General features: G+C 34.5%; 1 protein-coding gene across 2 annotated transcripts in view; it reads left to right on the top strand.

Annotated features, from left to right (window-relative positions):
* Positions 1 to 27,032, top strand: part of LOC145670294 (mediator of RNA polymerase II transcription subunit 25-like) — a 103,602-nt gene that overhangs the window by 59,926 nt on the left and 16,644 nt on the right. For both annotated transcript variants that reach the window (XM_081738757.1, XM_081738756.1), the window contains 4 exons: positions 5,120 to 5,474; positions 11,116 to 11,278; positions 19,362 to 19,538; positions 21,343 to 21,603. In XM_081738757.1, the coding sequence (XP_081594883.1) occupies positions 5,120 to 5,474; positions 11,116 to 11,278; positions 19,362 to 19,538; positions 21,343 to 21,603 (956 nt within the window). The remainder of the gene's footprint in view (positions 1 to 5,119; positions 5,475 to 11,115; positions 11,279 to 19,361; positions 19,539 to 21,342; positions 21,604 to 27,032) is intronic.

Raw genomic sequence — 27,032 nt, 5'->3', positions numbered from 1 at the left:
ATTATTATTTATTAATCGTTGTGGTGTGGATTTCTTTTTTTTTACCACGCGAGTTGGCACATCAGTCGGCAGTATAATAGAAGCACGATCTGTTCTGCATTTGTTTTTAATGCTTAACTTGGCATCTCTGTTCCCATAAGACCAACAGTGCACTCTTAAGTCTGGATAAGCTACAACAGTTGTATTTACGTTATTTGATATCTTTTAGTGTTGTGTCTGCTGCCATTTACAGTTAGGGCTGCCCACTCTGGAAAATAATAATAATAAAAAAAAAAAAAAATAAAAAAACGGCACCCCCTCAAAATTCCCTATGATATAGGTCTATGTGTGAAATATCTCTGTTCGGACCCATCCATGTGAAAAACCGGCCAGTGGGCAACCCTATTTACAGTTGATTTTTAAAGCTTTTTTGTGAAACAAAACATTAGACATATTTAAGTTCTTTGTCAATTTTTAAGCATGGTGATTAAGTAGAATTTGGCGTCGCCCACCAGAACTAAATTCTGGCTGTAATACTGATAATATGTGGTATCATATTTTCTTCTTCCATTTCTAAAAACACTCACTGTTGGGAGTTCAAATTTGTTTGGGGTAGATACCGGAGAAAATGGGGAATATACTTTACAACAACTGTTTATTCATGATTTTGAGACTCCGGTATTAGGGATTTTGTGTAGTTACTAAGGCCATCTGTATATTTTGTAGTGTTTTTAGTGTCTGACGTAAGGTGTTCAGCGCGGTATTATGTGAATATTGTGATCTGGAAAGTTTCTAGTGTGCGGCATGGTGTGGTCGGCACCTAAAATTTCAGATTTTTCAATTAGAAAAGATGTCATTATTAAATGGTGATAGTGAAATTGAATCGAAATTTTCGCAACGGAAACAAAAGCCGAGCTTTTGCAGAGCAAATATCGTTCAAAAATCACTTTATAATGTACGAACTAGACCTACTCGCAATCGAAGATACAAAATACAGTCCTTTCATGCCAATACAGTTCATCAGATCATATGGGCACATTGAAATAATATAAAATAAATAAGACGTTCAAACTAATAGATATAGAAAAAAGAGATGATATAGCACCAAAAAAACTGGGAAGCTTGGTAATATGATAGAGATAAATTATAAGAGGATGATTTCATAAAAGAACTGTGACATGACCAAATTTTGGAACCTATAATGATAAATTTACAATACCCAGGCAGCGACGAAATATAAACTAACATAGACGGTAGTGATAGCACTGGTGAAACAGACAGTTCCGTTGGAAGAAGTTATCGTCTTATTACTTAATTGATTTAAAATACTTCTATAACTAAGCGTGCGTTAAAGTTAAAATATATTGGAACAACATTTTTGACTTACTGATAATGTCAGTATATCTGTTATAAATCTAGAAAGAGAAAGTGCGTGAAAGGAAGATGATGATCCGGTAGATTAGCGCTAAAATTCTTCTATCACTGGCCTCATTTAAAAATATAGTAATTATTCATGAAATTATCGTGCTGAATTCCATCTGAGATAGCGCATTCATAGATTTTAGCAATTCAAATAAATTCATGTTTCTAGAACATTTGTTCGGAAACGTTTCCTTTATTTACATATTTCCGCGTTTTTTGAAGTGAATACTAACATAATAAATAAATGAATAAGTAAAAAGTGGAATATTAATTTATTATAATAAAAATAATGAATTAGTTTTTTGGTTTATATTAATTTGTGTTCATTTTTTTAAATATATATAGAGAGTATTCCAACAAGAACGCCCCTTTATTATTCCCCAATAAGTACCGTGGTTTTACAAAATTGCAAATATTTTTATACATGTACATCAGGTAAATGTGCCGATTTAAGAATGAAAAGTAGTGCCTTGTCTTATGTCCTCCACGACTTACTCTGCAGAACTTCATACTCTCAATGAAATTTATAACCGTTTTTCCACACACATGCCTAATGATACCTTCAATTTCCTCTGTAAGTTCTTGCACTATTTTGGGCTTGTTTACGTAAATCCGTGATTTCAAGAACCTCCGAAGAAAGTAGTTACAAGTGTAATGTCTCGGTATTCTAAACTCATACCGAGCATTACATATATTATAAATTGTATTCTTGTAGTTAAATTTTGTTTTTTTATTTCTGGAAAAGTTAAATTTAAAAGTTTGACTTTAGTGTTAAATATTTAGGAGATGTAGGCAATGAGCTTTGCAGTTTGGATAATCAAGAAACAGCGTAAAAGAAGAAGAAATGCATTATTCTAGTGAAGATTATCTGTACTTTAAAAAAATAAAAATAAATAAAAACGAAAAAGTAAACGCAAGTTAAGACAATCTTCGACTTTTCAGTCATTCTATCATACACCTGAGAAATAATTTACATTCGTTCCTAAGAAAGCTTTAACAAGTAACATTGCAGCTATTGTACAAATCAAGTTACAATTTGTTATAAGATGAAAAATAGAATGACCATGGCTACAAGATAAAAAGTATTTGCTCGGGAAGCTAATCTTCCCGAAGGTTCGTGTTCCATTTAATGAATATGATTAAAGGAATGACAAAATTTTAGTAAAAGAATTTTTGGCAAAACAATTCGAAATATCAGGTTTTTACTAAATATGTATTTTAAACTGAAATTACATAGGCTGTCTCGATAGCTGATCTCGATGACATTACATTTATGTAATGGGGCTATGTGTTCTATTCATTTTGGCAATTGTTTATCAATATACTTTCTCCTGTTTTTGGTACTTCAAGAATATTATCTCCATACTCGTACTTGGTATAGAATTTTGTGTAGGGCTATGCTGCAGAATAACTATTAGGAAGACGGCAGTAACTCAAGCAGATAATCCATGGTACGCAATTGACGATTTCAATTCCATCTAAAGAAAAGAATTCAATAATTACTGTATGTGAAAATAAAATAAATGTAATAAACTAGTAATGAAAAGAGAGTAAAAATAAGATAAAAGAATAAGAATATATAATAATTAAGGTGATGTAAGCCTATATAAATGTAAGTAATTGAAGTTAATCGAATGATATTTCGATATGGGGAAGAGGAATCAACATAATATTTACCCGGGTTGTTCTGTTAATGTATAAAAGCTAGCTTTACCATTCACCTGTTAAAAAGACAAACTAAACAAGAATACCTAAAGCAATTGCTCAAATATTAATTAAAGGTACGTTTTCCAAGGTATATATACGAAGTGTGTTCAAAAAGAAACCGAACTTCTCCTGGAACATCTTTATTACTCATTGTACAACATAAACACTGTCCCTCTCAAAGTAGTCCCCTGTACTAGCAATATATCTTTCCCGACGTTTCTTTCATTTTTGGAAAGCCTCTTTAAACGCACTTTCTAGGATGGTGCGCAGGTCTTTTGTCACATTTCTTGAATCTCCTCTACGGTTTGGAAACGACGTTCGTTCAAGTGATCTTAAGTTTGGAAAATAGGAATCTGCTGGGGTTAGGTCCCGAGAATAGGGTAGATGGGTCATAACAGGAGTCTGATGTTTTGCCAGATAACTGCGGATAAAGAGCTAAGTGTGAGTAGGCGCATTACCACGATACATCATCCAAGTCTGGTTGGTTTTTCCAAAATTCAGACCTCTTCCAGCGCACAACATCCCTCAACCGCGCTAAAATGTCTTTATACTACAGTTTGTTTGCCACTTTACCACGTGATACAAATTCATGGTGGACAGTGCTTTTCCAAACAAAACATAACCGTCACCTTTACCTTTGACCGAGTCATACATGCTATTTTCGACGAGAAGACCCTGAATGAATGAAAAGCAATTGAAATATGTCTGTGGCTTGGCAACTAACGGTCATAGTGAAACGAGGCAAATAACAGTTTGCTGTTTAAACCTGGCACTAGGTGCTCAGTAGTAGCAGCGCGGTCCCTCTGCCGGTTGGCGCACTATTTCGAAAATTCGGTTTCTTTTTTAGCACAACTCGTGTATATATATATATATATATATATATATATATATAGAGAGAGAGAGAGAGAGAGAGAGAGAGAGAGAGGCAGATATACGTATAGAACTAATATCTACTTGCAAACCTAGTGGATACTTACTTTCTGGAAATTAACATTACGTACTTGAAATTCGTCTGGAACTTCCTTGTCTTCAATCTACCTTCTTACCTTCTAAAATTTAACGTAACCTAACAAAATAACTTTATTATATTTGGAACCATTAACACTTACATGAAACTTGAGATCTAAATTCTGTAAGCATGATAATAATTATGTGTAACAACATTCATTTATGGAGGTGTAGAATATATACAGATTTGGAAGTTAACTCGAAAATTTTAATATAACTATGTAAACATTTATAAAATAATTGTTGCATGTATTTGGTAGTACAATCTAGTGTTACGATAAAATTAACATGTTGCATGTCAATTCTATCAGTTCTAAATTAACGACTTGTATGAATAATTTATGTTATGTATCTTGTAAAATTTCTACATGGCATTGTGAATATTATGTTTTCTTCAGGTCTTGCATGTCTTGTCGCGAACCGACGTAATTTAAGTTTTCTTTCTCGATTTCAGTTGTCGATATGGCGGCGTTTAATTGGGGGATAGGTTCAGTTCTTCGTAGTTTTTAGGGTACCTGAGAGGTTGGGAACTGTACTAAAGAACTTCATCATCGTTGTACAGCGTTGTTGTCACAAAACCTGGATTTGTTTATTGTTTTATTTTATTTTATTTTTTTTTTTAAAGGACGATAAGTATGAAAATTTTACATTGTACATATATACATGTGTTTTAAGAAAATTATTTTTATAAGGAGGAGCATTACACAAGGAGTAAGATCATTTGGCCACTTCTAATCATCTTTGCGAGCAAGTACAAAGCCCTGGAATTTTTCATGAAACAGCAATTGTCATGGGAGGAGTGGGAGGTACCGCCATCTTGCTAAAACCACATGCATTCAATATCAAACTCGACATTTTTATCTCGGAACATTTACCTGTTGTAAGCACGTAAAAATAATTTGCATTTTCTAAAAATGTAGCGTGTTTTTAAGCACATTAAATCCGACGTTCTTGTTGGGACACCCTATATATGTTACTATAATATAAGTAATTGTTGTTTTAGCTAATACCGTAATGGTAACGTCGGTGAATCAACCAGGACAGTTGAACCCAACCAATCAACAGCAGCAGCAACAACGCCAAGTAGGAAATCAGATGGGTCCTGGTCCCATGCAGCAAGTGCCTTTACAAACAAATTCTATGTCGAACCAGGGACAAATGTCTACTCAGACTGCACCTAATCAAGTACCTGTAAACCAAGTACCAACAGGGAACCCAGTTGGAGTAAGAGCACGAACTATTTGGCAAGGAGTGTTAGAATGGATAGAGAAACCAAAGTCTCCCACGGATCAGCAGAAAGTAACACGAAGGGTGCCTTGCCAGGTTTCAGATAACCCAAAAGAAGGAGACCCAGAACTGTAAGTACACAAAGGCTGTAAACCTCGTCGTTGAGAGAATAGTTCTGTAATATTGTATCATGCACAAGTAATACAAATTTTTGAAGTTTGTATTACTCTGATAGATTATTATTATTATTATTATTATTATTATTATTATTATTATTATTATTATTATTATTATTATTATTATTATAAATGGATTGTTCAGTATAATGACCTTCAGATTATCATAACCATTTTCAAATCATTACATTGAAACAATACAGTTGAAAATTGCAGTTAAAAATCTTTCAGTTTAACGTCCCACGATAATGCCGTTTAGACTAAGTTAGAGGGTTGATTAAGGCAAGTGAATGATGATGGAATAATTGGTGGAATGATATGCGGGAGGAAACGAAAGTACCCCGAGGAAACCCAGACACGATGTTGTCCACCACAAACTTACTTGGCCGGGAATCGAACCAAGGACCCTACACAGTAGAAGTGAGCGCCCTAAAGTGGCAATTAAATCGTGACAATACATAGTACTGTAGAGATATATACAAATGTTAATGCTCAAATTCAAATGTGGTTACGGCTCTTAATTTTTGAAATAATTAAATTGAAGCAATTCAGTTACAATTAAATCGTCACAGTTAAATCTGCAAATCGTTTTCACGCTAGCGGTATCTATTGGCATGTGACAGGCAAGTAATGTATGTAGCGACACCTGTTAGTTTGATTGTGTACTATTAGGAATTAGCATTAGACAAATACTGAGGTATTTTTGTATCAAAAATACGATATCGTAATCCAAGACCGAGTAATGATAAATACGAGCATTACTGAAACCGTAGTCCTTACGGAATGCTAAAACATGTGGACAGAGTTTTTAGTTTGTTTAGTGTTATATTCCACAATTAATATTTAATCTGCAGCTGCTCAAAAGACCTTGGTTTATAGTAAATATTCAGCTGCTCAGAAGACTTTGATTTATGGTAAATATGTGATTATTCTTCACCAAAAACCTACCAAAATATCAAAAACTTCAACATACTTGTGTAAAATTCACTTTTTAAAACTATTTTTCATTTATTTCATATAAGAACAAAGGGTAAGGGACCAGCATTTACTTCCTTACGCAGTAGTATTTGGTCATCGAATTCAAATCAACCCGTTAACAAATTCGCCTCTTTTATATAGTTTTTCAGAAGTAATTACGTCAATATTTTGAGAGATAAATGAGTAATGTAATTTCATAAATCGCACATTATTTTATGAAATACGAACAAAATTGTTATGCTTAATTGCAAATCAAACAGTCATTAATACTATTTTGGTTGTTAAGGCCGCGGTGGCTAAGTGGTAGAGTGTTCATCTCTGGTGCATGGGGTTCCTGGTTCGATCCTAGCTCGCGCCAAGTGAACTTTGTGGTGGACAAACACTATGTGCGCGGGTTTCCTCAAGGTTCTCTCGTTTCCTCCCACTTTCTTCCTTCCACCATTTCTCATCATCATTCTCTTATTTAGCCTATCCGGCATAATCGTGGGACGTAAAATTGAAAGATTTCGTTTTATTTTTTGGTTACTTTCTGTGAGAAATCATATGCACATTCTTAAATTATACACCGATATACGAAAAATTACAAAAAAGTTACATGTTTCCATGCAAAGATTGTGTGTTGTAATATAGACAGATGAAAAAAATGAGTTACAAGAGTATCGGTAACCAAAAGAGGAGTTTCCTCCTTGCTGTACTGGGTGTCTTTAAGAATGTAAATAAGATTAATGTAGTAACAACCAGAATAGTAGGATCTGTGTTTTTCGTTCGTGATACGATGTTTGAGAAGTTACACTGCTGCCGAATATGTGTCTAGTTCTACATGTGAGTTTCTTGTGTTTGCTCAGTGCAATGTTCGAAATATTTCAAACGTTCAGCTGTCGTAATGAGAGTGGGAAGGTTGGGAGGCCCTTCAGTTTTGGGCAGGTCAAAAGGTCCTTTGTGGTTTCGGGTGATGTGAGTGTGGGATAAGAGAGATAAGGAGGTAAAGGAATGGAGGCTAGGATAGTATTGAGTAGGGAAATTGAGAATAATAACTTTTATGGTGTTTAATTGAGAAATGTCTTTCTTACTGTTCAAATATGTAAGTTCTGCTGTACGACGTTTGAGAACCTATCAGGCTTTCTCCTCAGGTGCAGGAATTGATTAAAAATATATTGGTAAAAATATAAAAGAAAATTCCCTAAGTTCGCAGTTTGCAATAATAATAATAATAATAATAATAATAATAGCCTAAAGACTGCTAATAATAATAAAAACAATAAAAATATAAAAGTATCTTCTACAGGCAGAGCCGAGTTCGAATTTACACTTTCTGTACTATGTGCTTTTTATATTTTTCCTTTCTTATTTAAGGTTAACATAACTTACCTTTAATACATTCACGGATTCTTCATGTGTTCCATTCCTAGTCCATATGTAATTTAGGAATTTTGTTTTATTAAAATCAAAATACCTTCATTGTTTTCCTTTCATTGTTACTGCCCGATCTTTATAAAACGTCAGTTCCTTTCATTTTCCTCATTACCTTAGGACTGTTGGGATATTCCTGAGACGGGAAATTTGTTAGTATTTGGCGTATTCTTGTATTGCTGTTTCTTTTTGTAATCAGCGGTGCAAAATGCATGTACGAACAACTTAATAGATTTCACTACTTTGTAACCGGTTTTGGGAAGCTTGTGTTTGGTTAAGTGCTTTTCTATGTTTTAATCCGGTTTTCATGATGTATTATCCCAACCTTACAAAGTTAAAACTATAATTATCACTGAAATTGCATGAATAATTGAAATATTTTGAAAAGAGCAGTTGTTTTTCTTGCAGTACAAAGAAAAATTGGAATGTATGTAAATACCTTCAGTACGTCATTACCACCAATATTTTGGCTTCTAAATACAAAACTACAAGTAGTAAATAATCAAAACATATTTACATTACAGCAAGTTTCGTAGCCGTCGGTGGATTTGAGGCAGATACTAAATGTCATCCGAGATTATTTCTGAACATTGTGCCCTTATGAATGGCAGTTTTTGAAGTCCAGCATTTTAGGAAATATAAGCAAATAAGGAGAAATATTGTACACTATAAATCTATCCAATATAAATAAAATAATGTCTGTTGTGTGCTGTCTGTCGACCAGACGAGTGGACCGAGTATTACCAAATTTTGGTCAGGGTACCTTGGTCCAGACCCCAGACGAAGACGAAGCGTTTTTTTTTTCTTTTAAAAAAATTCGAACCAGGGGGGTCTCAGATAGGGCGTTTATCTGGACATGTAAAAGTAGTATAAAATGACCGATATTAGTGTCAAATACATAGTTTTCGCAGTCGCTGATATCAATGGTGAAATTCCGATCGCATTAACTTCCAAAATCATCCCATTCGGCTGCGGGCCGGGGGTCACCGGGGGTGGGATACCGAGACACGTAAAAATAATCCAAAATGACCGATTTTAGTGTCAAATCCATAGTTTTTAGCTCACTGAGCTGAATGATGACACTTCCATTAGCGATAACTTTCAAATTCAGTTACCATTGTATGCGGGCCGGGGACCACCTGTGGGGGGGAAGCATATCGAGACATGTAAAAATAATTCAAAATGACCAACATTAGTGTCAAATCCATACTTTTTGCGGTCGCTGAGATCAATGGTGATACTTCCACAGGCGTTGACTTCCAAATACAACCCCCATGGGAAGAATGGGTATTTTCAGCTAGTATTATATATTGTCAGTGAAAAAGTATACAGTAATTCTTGAGAGTAATTACTTGCCTGTATTATTTCTAAGGTTCTTCGCTAATCACATGCCCACTTTTTTTTTTTTTTTTTTTAATAAATTAAAGACAATGAAGGATTTAAAAAGTGTAGAGAGGAAGTCAGATAATGTAGCTACACACTGCTATTGAAATTATTTTCAAGACATTCCATATAGTGTATAAATTTGGGGCTCAACGATTATGACGCCATAAACTGAGTACCCAAATACTGCAATTTCTGATCTATAAAAGATTATTTAGAAACGGATATTAATTTATTTACTAGTGCTTACTTTGTAGCCAATCGATTAAAAATGTCGTTTTTTATTTATTTATTTAGTTCATCGTCATTTCTTGTTGTGTATGGTGTGACATGAACATATAGACAATTCGGTGGAACGGTTAATCTTTGTTCTAGAAATTCTTTCCAAATAAATTTGGTTGTATAGTTCTCTATCTTGCACTAAGAGCAATTCAATGTGACTCCATTTTACTTTCAAGCAGAATTACAATTGAGTGCATTGTGACGTACCTGAACAATAATAATTTCATAGCATTATATTTTTCAGCAAAATCGGTATCAGAAGGCAACAAAAATTGTAGATACCATGTCCTATCAAAAAGAATATCTTGCAAACTATTAAGATTAATTTATCGTATATTTATAACAATGCTGTATATTTAACTGATACGTATGGGAAAACAGTGTTAAAGCCAATGTAATTTTTCATCTAAGTATGAATTTTAATACACTGATTTATATAAAAGAGAGCAAATATTGTTACCTGTGTAGTGCGTCAAAGTAAAATAGGAAGATAACGGACACTTTATTTCCATTTAATTATTCAGTTTGCAGTTCTCAATTCAAAGAAGAGAAAAATAAGCATACAAATCTACAGAATTTCAGTTTAAAGCCCTGAACTTATTCTTTTTACCGAACGAGAGAAGAAGCATGAATTAATCAGTTGAAAAAATAATCTGGAGATTGAATACTACATACATAAGCGGTGGGAAAAAAAAAACGCACCACATTGTAACAATATTTGCTGTCGGTTATGCATTGTAATAGATCGGTTACACTAGATCACTCCTACATATATAGCAGAAAAACAGTGCAACATTTGAACACCTCTTGAACAAATACCAGAAAATAAAATAAAAATGTCAGGAGTGTTTTTCCAAAATAATAATAATAATAATAATAATTCCGTCACTTATAAAATTTACTACGTACTAACATTTTCAATCCATGAAATGTGTGACATACCAGTTTTCAGTGAAGACATGATTTACTCGAATGTGATGATTCGGTACGCATTGAACTAGAGCTGTTAGAGACAATGGGAGGTTTGTTTAATTATATAAATAAATAATAGAAGCTGTCGACAACTTTAAATCACATGAAATCCTTACTTCCTAGGCCACATAGTTTTGGATGTATCATTGTGTGATTTTATATTAATAGCACTACTTTTTTTTCTTTTCTTTCTTTCTTTCTCTTGGTTTGCTTATAACTTTCTCGTTTCGTTATAATTCTTACTTTTCATTTCACTCTTCATTGTTCTCTTAAATAGGGAGTGGAATACCGTGTTTATGGTTTTGTTAGTCGGAAGCTTGGAAGCTTAGAAACATGGAAGAGTTCTGTTTGATTTACAATGACTTATGTATCCAGTGTTTAAATTTTGTTTCATCTATCTTAAATAGAACATTATATTTATCTCTAAGTTGAGTAGTCTTTAACTTTCTTCCAGATGGTCAGGAAAGTCATTTTATTAGGTGGGAATCGTAGGTAAGAAGTTGAAAACTTTATTTTGTATTACATGAGTTATGTTCATTCGTTTTACGTATTTTTTGTTTTACTTTTAAAGGAAAGCAGATTCGTGGCCACGGACCCTGATTATGCAATTGATGCCGAAACAAATAATAGGTACCATTGGGGGAACGTACCTGAAGAATTCAAAGTCGGTGCTATTTCATCCACAAAATTGCGAGGCTTTGGAATCCCTTACAAGGTTAATGAGCTCAGGATTTGTAAGTACATATTGTTTCTTCAGTTTTGTTAAGTAGATTTTTAGGAAGGTAATTATAAGTCTGATGCCAGAAGACTTTTTTACGATAGAACATTCACCAATCATTTAGCACATACAGGATGTTTCATGAAGAGTAGTAAATATCTAGGCAAGAGATTGTTGTTTTATTAAAATTATTTCCTATATTATTTCGAGTTCTCAACAAATTTGTGATTCTTATTAGAAATTCGTATTTATTTGTTGTATGTATAATGGAACTGATCTATGTTGATCACCGTTATTCTGTTGAAAAGGGGCTGCCTTAGACAGATGACCTTAGAGACAATAAGTATTCTGAATTTTTTTTTAAAGTTACAGATGATGATATACTTAATTACTAGACATACATACATTAATTTCTAGACATTATTTTGTATTTTAGAAACAACTTGTATCGGTGAAAAACATTTTTATCTATATAAAATATTGAATATATTGAATATGCATCTGTCTTAATTTGTCGCACGCACACTTGTATCATAATTCTGTACGTTAAACGTTCTAATTACGTATAGAACGGTATTGTACATTTTAAATCCTTTCATTCTTTCTGTCGAGAGTAGTTGATTCAGGCACACAGTTTAACATGATACTGTTCGCTATTTGTGAGTAATCTGTGATCAGCTAATGTGCTATCCAAAACGAAACCTCAAGAAAGTGTAATCGAATGATTATTATTGTTATTATTTACATATCCAAATCTCCCTGAATTTTAAGCACAGTAACGTGGAAATGTCAATGGTATTAATTCTGTTAAAAAGATTCGTACTACATATTAGTGACAACTATACACTTTAATCAAAAAATAGTCTCTCTTCGACTAGATGTATGTACAAGCTTAGGACATCCTAATCTTTCAGTTTAACGTCTCACAATTATGTCCTTCATGATAAGGGAGATGGATGAGTAAGACAAGTGGATTATTATGGAAGAATCTGTGGAATGAAAATGTGGAAGGCAACTGGAGAACCCTGAGAAAACCTACGGACACTATGTTGTAGTAGTACTGGTGACTCTAAGGGCGAACTATACCCTCTGGCTCAGGGGCCATGGTACATAGGACCACCTATCAATTTAGAGGAGTGCGATAATGTATTAATTTCCTATGGGTGCCCTCTATACTCATTCATAACGTAATATGTCATCATTAAAGAGGAGGATCCATGAGGTCAATAATCTTTCAAATTATATTTTTTTGGCAATTTTTGTTACCCATAAAAGGGAACGAAATGCATCACGAAGTACATACTATGGTCCTATACTATCATACCAAATTTTAAAATTACGGGAATTTCCAAAATTTAAGAGTAGGATCGATACTCACCTACAAACATTTTTGAGGGTGTATGTTAATGTATACCATGTCGTGGACTCCTATTCTCAGTCATAACGTAATAAACCATCGTTCAAGAGGATCCTTGGGTCAAAAACCTTCCATCTTGGCAATTTCGTACCCATAAAACGGAATTAGCTGAATTACGAGATAAATACTGTAGTCCAGGGATGCAAATAACCACTCGCCCACTGCCCGGGGCGAGTGGTTCATCGGTGCGGCGAGTATTTAATATCATACCAAAGGTAAATAAATGATTTCTATTGTGGGATGTGGGCTAGTAGCTTTTCTCTTGAGCTAGTAAAATTTTGTTGCTTATTTGCATCCCTGCTGTAATCTTATACTACCATAACAAATTTTAAGATTTGGTAATTTCCAAAATTTAAGGGTGAATCGATACATTTTCTCCTGGTTCTTTAATGTACACCTGTCATGGACCCCTATACTCATTCATAACATAATAAACCAACATTAAACAGGAGGATCTTTGAGGTCGAAATCGTTTTGGCATTTTCCGCAATTTTATAGCACTCATGAAAGGGAACAAGATGGATCACGAGGTACATATCGGTACATACCATGGTCCTGTACTACGATGCCAAATATTAAAAGTTGTCAACTTCCAATTTAAGGGTCGGCTTATAGATCCCTCTCCAGAAGAGGTGTTAATGTACTACTATCCTGGATCCTGTACTCAATCATATAATCATATAGGGTAATAAGATCTCACCAAAGAGGATAAAATAGGCCGAAAACCCAAAATTAATATTTTTGTCAATTGTATACGCATAAAAAGGTTGAGTTGAGTTGATTTTGAGTTTAACGTCTCTTTCAGCAGCGAGGCTATATAAGACGGGACCTACTGATTAACCTTGAATTCGAACCACATGAGCTTCCGCCGGGAATCGAACCTAGGTTTCCCACGCCAAAGGCGCGTACGCTAACCGCTTAGCCACGAAGAAGCTTATACGTATAAAAAGGAACGATAGACCTCCAGGCATGTAGAGGTCCTATAACACCCCGTCTGAGGTGGGTCAAGGTACCCATTCTCTTGGAAGGTAGTCCTATACACCCCTGGACCATGGCTCCTGAGCCAGAGACCCAGGGGCACAAATGTAGCAACGGACTGTATGAAACGTGGTACAGGGTATCGTGGAATCCGAACCAGATATGCTTCCACCGGAAATCGAAGTCTGGTTTCCCGCGCCAAAGACGCGTATGCTAACTATATGATCAGGGGCTCACTAGATATAATGCGAGTGGAATTTTTTCGGCGTTGTTTCTCTTACAAACTTGTTGATTGGTTGGTTGATTTGTATTTAACTCTAGCAGTAAGCAGAGATGCTATATAGAATGAGACCTATAGTTTAAGGAGGGATCTGAAGCAGTATAATGCATTTCATGCTCTCCCATACGAACTGAGCTTTTTCATAGTACTCGTCTATGGTGCTAGAGACTTGAGTTCGATTCCCAGCGAAAATTCATGTGGTTTGGATCACACCGTAAGCTGTAGATCCACATCTCCTGTATCCTTGCTTCTGAAAGGGATGTATAAGCTCCAATCCAGCCACCAGGAACTCAAAACCTCGTTCACTGAGGATATGCACATTAGCCACTTTCTTTATTATTTTTATTTCCAAGCAGAAACTGAAGCATTAAATGTATTCTCCTTTTCTTTTTTTCGCCTTTATTTTGGAGCATTTTTTCTATAATTTTCTTTTAATATATTGACTTGACTTTACATTTGTTCTACTTTTTCATATTATGCAAGGACATCAAACAAAAACACCGAAGAGAGTTAAAAAATGCACATGCTTTTCAGTGGAATTCGAACCCTCGGAAAATTCCGCCTTGTAATCTGCAGCCAAACGCTACAGACTACTAATGGATACCGACGACAAGATCAACGAGGAGGGTTTTTCAAGTTATTATATTCGTTGGTGTTAAAAGTTGAATAATATCGCTGGATTTTGAACTTTCTTGCATTTAGTTTTCGACAAATTAAATATTCGATAATATTGTTTCCATATAATAATAATAATATACACATTAATAAATCAAATGGTGGGTACTGAACCTTCTTTTCCATTATAAGTAAATCAACATGAAGAGCAACACTGTGTTACTATTCCATGTTGAATTTTAGATCAAAGTCATTTTGTTCTTTACAAGTATTAAAGAGTTAACAGGTAACACCAACGTAACTGACAAGTTATTTGGTGCTAAAGTAACCTATAATATAAATATAATTTAGTGACCATTTATTTTCGTACATAATAAAATACCGAACAACTGTTCGAATTATTGAATAAGTAGTGTCTTTAATTAACGCCTTTCCCTGTTGCTTTCTGCTCAAGAGTATGTATTAGAGACGAAAAAAAGTAACAAAAGAAAACAATATTATATCCTTTAGACTAAAGGAGACGGGTGATTAATGAAACGCAGCTGTGACATATTTATAATTTTCTTGCTTTCGTACATCATACATAAAACATGAATGTGCGTTCCAATAAAATGCAGGATTCGAACGCGTGCTAAAATAAAGAGCTCTAGAGTGTTCCATAACGCTAACCACGAAACCACGACTTAGGAAGTGCTCCATCTCTAAGTATCTAGCATCATTCATGGTGATCTTGTCCATTACAGGCATGAATCATCCCATATCACCCAGTATGTTAGGCTTTGACTTTTATCTATCTATATATCGTTTATATACATTACTTTTTGTAAACTGTTATTATTGTATTCTATATGCCAATTGTATATATGTTTTGTGGCAACGTGAAGATAGTACATTTCTCTTGTAAGACTACGCATGTTACTCTCTGTCAGAATAAAAGGAAAACAAATTTCTCCAGAATAAAAGGAAAATAAATTTCTCTGTAAACAAAGATCCGAGGGACGTAAGGATCTAGGTTCTATTTTTTGGACTTAGTCTCTCGAAGGCAATCTACGTTTTTGTAACCAGAAGTGTACAAGATTTACACAAAGAATGGTCCCATAAATCTGTAGAAGTACTTACTATCTTTAATTAACACATTTCTCACATCTTTATGTATTTATGTACGTAAATCTCCATATCACATACTCAACCCTCCACATCAAACATGAGATAAATAAGTCTCACACTTATTTTAAAACAGCTCACTTGGGAAGGATTTAAGCAATATCACCAAATTCTAAAAACATAGAATTACCTTAGCAACACTTTTGATCAAAACCTAATTGATATTTCTTCAAGTGAATAGTTCCCTTATCAAAGTTACTTTTCTTTCACATGGACATACCCGGAATCATTATTTTCCAACCCTTAACAATACCTTATTCTACTGTTCAGCATATTTAAGCTCTTACCAGGTTTCTATACCGTCATTGTACTCTATTACCACCAATGCATTCAACTATATTATGACAATATGTTAAGAATCATCTGTAGTGGGGAAAGTGCTTTCCGGAAAGAAGGAACATTCTACTGTAGTATGCAATACATTTCACCTAGGACCCTCAGTTTGAGCCAAGCATTGTGACAATGCAAACATGTACGTGAACGTTATCGAGTTGTGAGCCCCGAATGTGTATGAAAAAACAGAGAATCCTGTCAAGTGTGAGATGCAGAGTATGATAAGGTTTTTGAATGAGAGAATGTTGTAAGGATCTGTTTACATTATGGAATTCCAGAAAACAACAAAAAAGAAACTTCGAAATTATCGTGATAAAACTTTTACTTACATGCACTCGGCAACACTGTTATTCATTTCCATGGGGCTACTTAAAGCAAGAGGTATACAAGAACAATTCTCGAACTATTGAAAACCTGGAAATGAACATTCGCAGTGCCATTGAGAACATTAACACTTCTATTGTTCGTATAGTTGCTGCCAACCTAGTGAAACGTGTGAACCAGTGTTTGAATCAAAACAGGAGGCACTTCCAGCATCTGCTGTAGAGCTGCTAACTCATTTCTGATAGTAGCAGTGTTGCCGGGTGAATGTAAGTAAAAGTTTTATCATGATAATTTCAAAGTTTCTTTTTCATTGTTTTCAGGAATTGCATAATGTAGACAGAGCCTTAACACACGTTTTGATGCACTGCAACATCAGCAGGGTTGCCAATTGAGAGTGTTAATTTATGAAAACTACGATTTCCGTAGTTCTCCCTTACAGAGGCCTCATCCGATTAGTTATCGGTGGAAATGAAAAATTCTTTTTTCTGCTCCATAGTTTTCAAGTTACTCCAACTAAACAAACTGAAAATTAACGACAGAAGATCCATACGTATGAGTTATGATTCAGTTTACATGTTTTGCAAAAAGATTGATTTACACCTTCGGTTACATAGGCAACATTGTGTGGTTCTTAGTGTACTTCAATCGTTGCTTCCTAGTTTAAAAATATATACATGAAAAGCTTCATTTTGGTATAACCATTATTTATGTATCGCTTCAGGTTCAAAAATTCTACTATCCCAAACTCCGAGTTGCATTGTGTATTGGACACCCTGTAGTAGTATGGATGATTCTAGCAAAAAAGTTCATATGAATATGGGTCCTAATCTCAACGGTTTGAGATCTATAGGTTGTGAACCATCCTTGATTTCATGTTGCTTATTGCGCACCGTGTATTTATTCTACAGAGGTGACATAGTGAATTTAAAACATGAAGGAATGGGCTTTCCAACGGTATGCAAATATTCAGTGTTGTCTTTGGAAAATAAATTATTAAGGGGTATTTCTAAATCAGTGTTGCCATCCAAATTCTTTAAATAACTTCAACTTTCCCAAATTTCCTTCAATAGCTTCCCTTCCAAAGACAACACTGCCACATGTTGCATACCTTTGGAAAGGTCATTCCATCACCTTCCGAATCCGCTGTCTCTCCTGTGTAGAAAAGTACAGGGTGAGCAACACGCAATGTAGTCAAAAATGGTTAACAATCTGTAGCTCTCAAATCATTGAGATTAGGACCCACGTTCATATGAACCTTTTTGCTTAAAATCACCCATAGTACCATTTCCCAAAGTATTACCCCTTCCTCCTAAGACTCTCTCTCTCTCTCTCTCTCTATATATATATATATATATATATATATATATATATATATATATATATATATATTTAATACACCTAGGTATAATATTATAAAATTGCACGTGGGACGATATCCCGGCAGTAGTGGGACATGTTGACATTTGTTCATTAGCTACATGTTGATATCTACACACACATTGGCCACATTTCAATATCGATCATGCGATCCCACTAGTGACATTCATTTAGTTTACCCAGTTTCTTACTGAGTCCATTGCACAATTTCAACTTTGACTCAGTTGTTGCATCCTTATTGGTATGCAACCGTGCACATCATATTGCATCGGTTTGAAGGAATATTATTTGTGAACTGGCAATGGCTTTCATGTTCTTGAGGCTAGTCCTTAGATTTCCGACGCTTTGAACTCACGTTTACTGAGTATGAGTGCATTTCTGGGCATTTTTCGTTAAGTGTTTCCACACATGTGAATCACCCTGCTTCATGTGTTATTCTCTACCGACACTCCAGATGTCTTTCTAGAGCATTTGAGTACAAATTCGCTACAACTAATACTCAGAACGTCACTGTTGGCCAGCATCCGTACGTGGCGATTATGCAACCACACACAATGGGCATAAAGGTATCCGCCATTTTGTATTTGTTCCAGATATCGACTTAAGACAAACGAATTATTGTTACCTGGTAGAAAGCCTATCAATTCATATCCATTTAGACCAAGTTTCATTTGGCAGATTATCCGGGACTCCCTACGTTCCTTTGGGGAACCCATTGCGCGTGCACGGTAGAATTGTGAAACATACAAAATTCAGTAGAGCAGGTATGACTTCTTCAGTGAATTTTTTACCCGCCCTCTTTATGTTGGATAGTTTCCGAACTATTGGCGTCCGAAAGTCATTTTCCCACGCTTTCGGCACCTTGTAGATCTGAAACTATGTCCGATAGCAGAAAGTTGAAGAGAACTTTTTTTTTTTTTTTTTTTTTTTTTGTCAGTGGCAGGAGTCACCTCCCAAGAGTTGTAACACTTATTTTGCAACACCCGATATATATATAACAAGTCACAGTATAAGTGTTGAAATAAAAGTGGGACGTACTTAAAGGATTGCGTGGAGATAAAATTGAACTGTAGGCGTTCCCCTTCTTCCTCGATTTCTCTTAATGTTTTATTCTTTGTTTAGAATCCCTATTACAACATTGCATGATAATTTTGAACAATAACGGACAAAAGATACTGAGTGTAGACACTTGGATTTCAAATCTTAGATGGTTCGTGACGGTGCAGAGAAAAGAGTAGAAAATAAAAACATTTTAGTGAAAAGTCTGGTCATGTCACTGTTAGGCAGGCATTCTAGGAAGCAAAATATAACACAATGGCTGAAAATTACACACGATAGAAACACATGTATAGTGCATAGAAAAAAGAAAAAAAAAAAATCAAGGAGTCCTAGTACGGACACATGAAAATAAAAATAATTGTTGTGGTGATTGTGGTAGTAGTTGAAGTTGTAGAAGTAATAATTGTCGTACTTCTACTCGTCCTGAAACGAAATTAGAATTTCCTACATGAATTTACCTGGTAGTAATTGCGTTTTATGTATATTTAGATTACTATGTTGACAATATTAATTTTTCATTTTTTTCTAATTCCTAGTCATTTTATCTTCCAGGCTGGTATAATAAGCATGCCGTTATCATCACCGTCTGATATAAAAATTTTAATCCTTTTGTACACAGTTGATAGAAAAGCTTATTTAGGTTTCATACCCAACGACCAACCGGCGTTTGTTGACCGCTTGAAGAAAGTAATTCAGCAATCAAAATCACAACACCAGCCGCAAAGACAGGTAATATATACTTCTTTCTCTTAAGACAATATAGTAAATAAGGTTTAGTCCTTATAGTAGCTATTTTAGTACCTAAAATATCCTAACCGATATTTATTAAGCAATCTTTCAAAGGCTACAGTACAAGTGGTCGAAATTATAAGCTTGAATTCTCACTTCAAACACAGTAAGGTTTGGTTTTTGCTTTAATATAGCTTAGTCTGACACGTTCTTGTTAACATTAACAACTAATAGTCTTTTTTATGTGCTCCGGGAATTTTAATCGGAAAGCAACATGATTGGTTGCCGAAATTATAGTAGGAAATCCCAGGGCATATTAAAAGTTTTGGTAAGGTTTGTGTAAATTTGTTGTTGTGTGTGACTGCATGACTTGTAAATAATAGTATTCGTTACAACACTCAATTGAAGTGAATGGTAAATTTTTGAGATAACTAGTTTCCTGATTATTTACCACGAAATTGTTTTTGTGTCTTCGTACTTAGAACTGTTTCCCTATATTCAATTCATCAAACTTCTTTTATGAATTTTTCGTGCAAGTGCTACATGACATTCAAACATGAATATTTCGGTAGTGAAGTTTCATGCAGTTTCGTTAATAACTTCGATAGTATAGAAATGTTTCGATTAGCTCCTTCTGTAAGATAAAAAGAATGTCTTCTTCAGGTTACTCCAGCGGATCCAAACTTTGAGTGGATTTTTTTGTTTGTTTTGCACGGTGTCCACTGTCTTTTTTAGGTATTCATAGATTCAGTATTTTATATCTCTGAGGCAAGGCAAGGAAAATGTAAGAAGAGTTTTCCTTGTACATTGAGCTCCGAAGGTCAATTTTTTCTTAATTTGATGCTAGGAGCATATGAGCGAAGTTCGCGTGTTTTCTTCCGCTAAAATTTTGAGGTAATGTATGTGTCTTGACACAAAATTTATGTCATAATTCCGTAACTATGGATCTCTTAGGAAACTATAAAACTTTTTTTTGTTTGTTTGTTTGTTTGTTTGTTTGTTTGTTTGTTCGTTTCGGTAGGAACAACGTATGTGAAAAGTTTCCGTACTGAACTTGTATAATTACTGTGTCACTACTGTTGATTCCTGTTTCATATCTTCTTGCTTACGAGCTATCTCAGTATTTGCTGTTGCCGTATTTTGTATTGCTTTTGCCATTAGCTGTTATTCTCGACTGGTGCTGTATTTGCTAATGGTCGGTACTCTTTCTTGTTTTACTCATATTGGCAATGTTCGTATTGTTCTGTCTGTTTCCTAATTGTTATTTGACGTGGAACTCTTAAAAATATTGTTTATTGAAACAGTTAAGGTGAAGCTATAAAGTGTGAGTATAATCTAATTAGTAGCGTAGTGACGATGATAGTAGTGAGTTTACTGTTTGGTTTTTATTTTACATTTCTTCTGAAAGATCAAGTGTACTAGGAAGTTCAGGTATTATTAATGTAAACGAAATATGATAGTATGTACGTTTCAAACAAGTAAAGATGGCATTTAAATATTCTTGGAAACACTCTGATCTAAATATTAAATATTAATATGTTTGGCTCTATGTACTTTTTGTTGCAGACCTGTCCTTTTAAGACACTATAGTAAGAGGTAAGCATTATTTCAATTAATATTCCACTTCCGTTTACTAATTATTGTTTTTCACATCATAACTAGTATGTGAAATAGTGACTTCCCGATACGAATTTCAGTTACCTTTTGTACGTGAAATAAAACATTTTGTTGTGAATTCTCAATATATTGTAAAATTATATTATTTTTATTATTTTGTATAATCATATTTTATTTATATTTAAAGGGAGGAATGCCTGGTTCTCAGGATATGAATACTATTCCTGGTAGTCAAGGTATGTCTCATCCGACGTCCACCATAGCTGCAACTACTCAGGGTATTATGATGTCACAAACCAATACGATGGCCATGGGTGGAGGGCAGATTACCCAAAATGTTCCCTCAGGTCCTGGAATGAATACAGGAGGCCAGATGCCACAAGTGGTAGCTATGAGTTCAGGAACTACAACTGGAAATCAGGGCAACACAGGACAGATGGGACTACAGGTATACAATATTTATTTTGAACTGAAAAGCCTGGTGTATGTGTCCTTCAAAATTCGATTTTCTCCAACTTTTTAAATGAATATTGAAATAAATTTAGCTTTTCATTTTTATTATAAGTCTAGGTCAGTGGCGGCGGTTTGACGTTAAAAGTGGGGGAGGGGGGCAAGACATAATCTGAATATTTGTATATCAATGTTAGTTTTCCTAGTTGCTTGTAACACTTTGTTTGACAAAAGGTTGTATAATTATTAGGATACTGTCTTTTTCAGTTAAAATACCGTGTATCGTGTTTTATATTTTAAGTAAATTGATAAGAACAACGCAAGTGGATACTAGCCCTTTGTAGTCTTAAACAACGAAGGTTTAAGAAGAGATTTGATACTTATTCATGAACATCTTAAAGTTCTGTCGGGAAAATTGTGTGATCAGATTAGGGGCCTATTTAATACAAATTTGCAAAACAAATAAATAGAAAGGATAATATTAATTAAATAATCATAGTAATGAATAATGAGGCTTGTTTTGCAAAAGTTATATTGACACTGGGAGTTAATGAACAACTTATATTTTTAATTCCACCCATGCAGTTATATGTGTTATTATACTCTTAGAAAGACAGTGAGTACTACAAGCATATGCTACGACATTTAAAGAAATACTTTTGCAGCTTCCCGAAACATGTTCGTTGCCATTAGGTACAATTTTCACTTTCTTGGAATACATCAAAACTCAACAATACTTACGTTAGAGTCACTGTACATTCCAGTTATACAAAATAATCCTAAAATCTAGAATTATGTTGAATTCAATAAACTTATTGTATATGTGCACCCCTAAACTCGTATATTACACTGTAAAACAATGGTAAAGGTAAACGTTGTTTCTTATTACTCTCTTTTAAGTTAATATTCCTTACTGAGCTCCTTCGTGACTAAGCGGTTAGCGTACGCGCCTTTGACGTGGGATACTCAGGTCCGATTCCCGGCGGGAGCTCATGTGCTTCGGATTCCACGTTAATCATTAGGCCCACGTTTCATATAGCCTCGCTACTGAACGGGATGTTAAACTCAAAAAAATCAAAATATTCATTAATATTAGAAAGAAGAAAAGACATTTTAGGAACCGTCGATTTTTGTGCAATTAAAGAATAACTTATGAAGGACTTCTTTTTTTGCGTAAGGTTATCTCAATTAGTCCCAAAGCGGCTGACTAACATATCGAGACCTTGTAAGAAGATATGAAAGTACGTTCTAATTGGGCGCTCTAAAAGGTTAATTTTTGGGCCAATTTTTGTGGTAATTAAAACGCAATTCCTGTGGCTTTCTTAACTCCATGGGAAGACAACCAATACACGGGACGGCAAATATTTTACGGGACCGTTTTTATTCTATGAACCAATAATACATACAAAACTTTATATTTTCAAAGGAAACTATATACATTAGTGGGTCATTTAAAAACAAGGGGGGGGGGGTAACTGCCCCCTTTGCCTTCCCCCCTAATCGCTGCCCATGGTCTAGGTTATAGCCTTCACGTGCAGTCTTAGAATCTAACATGGCTGCTTCCCTGTGGAAAACACACTTCGTAAAACTTTACGTCTCCTAGATGTAATCCATTACAGAATTGTAAAAACCATCACTTTTAAGATTACTTAAAAAGATATCACGAGTGAAAAGTCGAGGAAAGTTCTAATGTTTATATATATGTACTGACCAGTCTAAAGGTTATGGCGACCTACCTAACATTGGTATGTCCACTTTGACTCCCAGGACAGCAGGTGCGGGTTAGACATGGAAGCATTGAGGCCTTCGTAGGTGGTTGAAGGCATGGCACATCACATCTGTACACACAAGTAATTTAATTCATGTAAATTGCGCGGATGGGATCGATGAGCTCGGATCTGATGTTCAGTGACATCCCAAAGATGTTCAGTAAGGTTGGGTGACTTTAGGGCTATTGCAGCAATTGAAATTCACCACTGTGTTCTTCGAACATCTACAGCCCAACGTTAGTTATCGTATGAGAAGGAGTGCTGTTCTGCTGGAAGCGGGTAACAAATTAATATATTAATGTAAAAAGAGCTAACATATAACGTTGACTGTTATAATATATTACAACGTATCTTTTTCAGTTTCTGGCACAGTGTATTATATAAAATCTACGGCACACGTATAAACTTCTATTCATTTTTTTTCTATCGTTAATATCAAGTTACTTTGTAGTTTTGATCATAGTTATGCTTAAAAGTAAAGGCGAAAAATGTAACATTAATTTAATTATAAGAAGAAAAATATAATGTATTTTGTCTTATCTACAACATGCTATTTTAGATTTAAAAGAATAGATATTTTCAAACAGTAAAATGTTTCATTTCATTTCGTTTCATTTATTTGCCTGTTTCATTAGCTTACAAAGCATGACAAATTCTCATGTAAGCATTACAGTTGTCAGAAAAAAAAAAAAAAAAAAACATACAATATTGTCAAGTACCAGAGGTATACATCATGCATCTTTCTAAAATACAAAACCACATAATAGGATATATTAGGTACAAAAACATGATAATTTACATCTAGATAGGTAACTGTTTGTACCACACCAGGCATGTACTCACGGGTAAGTATCTGTTACCAACTCTTCAGTTAATGAGTCATTTAAATATTCTTTAATTGTATAATAGCACTTTTCAGTGAGTAGATTATATAAAGTCTTACCAAGAATGGAAACATTGGTCATATTTTTCAAGTACAGAGGAAGTTTATTATACAATCTGACACAACTCATGTACACGGTTTTGCTTATATTAGCATATTTTTGATGCATCACAAATATGTCACTACCTTGTCTTGTATTATGGCTATGAACATTTTTGTTAAAGATAAAAAGATGCTTGTTTTTCACAGTAAAAAGAATAGATTTATAGATGTATAAGCTGGGGAGGGTTAAAATTTTTGCTTCTCTGAAAACCTTTTTGCATGTCGATTTTGTGGGTAACTCAAAAAATATTCTAATCGCTTTCTTTTGCAATCGGAAAGTGCTTAAACTATTTTCAGCAGATCCCCAGTGTATTATGCCGAAGTTAATTAATGAATTAAACTTGGCGTAGTAAAAGCTAAGAAGTGCTTCTCTCGATACAGTACCTTGAAGTTTGTATAAGGCAAAACACACGCTACTTAGTTTCTTGTTTAAAGTGGAGATATGAGCAGACCATGAAAGATCATCACTTATGATTACACCTAAAAGCTTTGTTATGCAAGAATATTGGAGTAAGTTAGAAGATATTTTTATTCTAGGTGATATACGCGGTTTTCCTGGAAAATGAAAATGTAAGAGGATCGATTTATCATGATTTATAATTAACCTATTCGCTGTTAACCATTTTACTAATTTGTCCGTAAAAATGTCAGATTTCACCTCAACTTCTTCTATTGATTTTCCTGATATTATCATACTGATGTCATCAGCATATAGTCATCAGCATCCAGCATTTTGCTGGATGCATAAATTTTAACAAGTCATTTATATATATCAGGAAGAGAATAGGACCCAAAATGGAACCTTGAGGAACACCTCTGATTACAGTTGATAAAGACGAACAAGTTGTTTGAAACCCATCTGCAGCTAATTTTGATATTTGTACCGCTTGTTGCCTACTGGATAGTTACATTTTAGTGTTTGAATGGTCTGAAAGTAAGTTATAATTGTAGCAGATTTTGCTGTTAATAATTAGTGGTCAATTTGTTTAGTAACTGGCATTGACAATTTTATCTCAATTTTCGGTTGTTTGCGAAAATTTGAGTTTCACTGTTAAATCAAGGAAGTCAGGGAAAACTCAGGGAAAGACTGGAAATCAGTGAAAGTCAGGGAAATTTTATAAAATATATTTTTATAATATTAATAGTCACCAATTTCAGCTTAGCCAACCATTGATTATCACATTATGGAACGTTGCTCAAAATTTTGTGGGTGGTAAGTGGAATATACATATGAGCAATTGATTATTATTTGTCTCTATGGAATAAACGCTCTCATATATAAATATTCACCATTATTTTTCCTGTTTATATGTCAACGTCATCCGACACCTGTCATGGAAGTCAAGGAATTTCTTGCCAAAGCTTAGGGAGAAGTCAGGGAAATAGATTTGTCCAGTTCAGTAGGAACCCTGTAAATAGAACGCTGATAAGAAATAGAATATTTATATATATAAAATATTTTACGACTAACTCCTCCTAGACCTGCTAAACCAATTTTGATGATTTTTGGGACACCACTGAGTTTCAGCCTAACTTAGGTTTCTATCTTGTTATTTTGATTAAAATTTGTATTTAAGGGAGGGAGGGTCATAATATATGCGAAAAATTTAGTATTAGAAAGATGAAACTCTGTGTATAAACTCCTAATTGAAATTAAATGGGCACATGTCTCAGCGTTTTCGAAAATTTCCGTTTTAAATGGGGATTTTTCTATAATTGCTACAACTCTGGAATGGCTGGAGCAATTTCAACCAAACTTGGTACACGTATGACTTACAAACTGGAAAAACAGTATGGGCTAAGACACCCCTAGTTTCCTAAGGGGGTAGGGAGGAATTGTCATGTAAAAATACTCAAAAATGGCCAATATTATATCGAATTAATAGTTTTCAGGGTCACTGGGATGAATAGCGATATACATGGTTCCGTTTAAGTCCAAGTTCAGCCCCCACTGAAGGTAAGACATCACTATCACCCTATGAATTGGGGTGAGAAGGGACGACACGTAAAAATAGTCAAAAGCAAGATTATTAGTGTTGAATCCATAGTTTTCGGGGTCGTTGAGATAAATAGTAACACCTCCGATCGTGTTTAAGTCCAAATTTATGCCCATTGCTATGAGGAGGTGGTGGTGTGTGTGTGACAGAGAGGAGGAGTGAAAAATAAAATGTCTAAAATTGGCTAGATACGTGTCGAATCCTTAGTTTTCGGAGTAGCTAAAGTGATTGGTGACACAGTTCCGATGATATTAAACTCAAGTTTAGGCACGAAGGGGGCACGTCAGCTAGCCTGAGAATAGACAGGGATAACGTCGAAAGCATTGCTCTTTGTTTTTTATTTCATTGATTTATTTATTTTTTAAATTGCATAAACTTTATCCTTCCTGTGCATGTCACGTGACCTAGGAATTGACATGGATGGCTGTGCTATTTTAACTCATTTCTTTATTTTTTTTATTTTAATTTTTATTTATTTATTTATTTATTTATTTTTCGTGAACATTATTCTCCCTGTGCGAAGAAAGAGCATTTCAGCTAGGCATAGCATGAAATTTTTGACAGAGTTTTACCTTCCTCCACTTTCGAAGAGGTGGAAGAGTGGTGTCTGTCCTGTGAATGAAGCTTACTTTTTAATTACATTTGTAATGTCGTTTTGAGGGTGAAAGAAACATTT

This window comes from Thermobia domestica, chromosome 14, assembly GCF_964235325.1.
Source record: "Thermobia domestica chromosome 14, izTheDome1.hap1.1, whole genome shotgun sequence".
Lineage (NCBI taxonomy): Eukaryota > Metazoa > Arthropoda > Insecta > Zygentoma > Lepismatidae > Thermobia > Thermobia domestica.
This window is presented reverse-complemented; position numbering and strand designations above follow the sequence as displayed.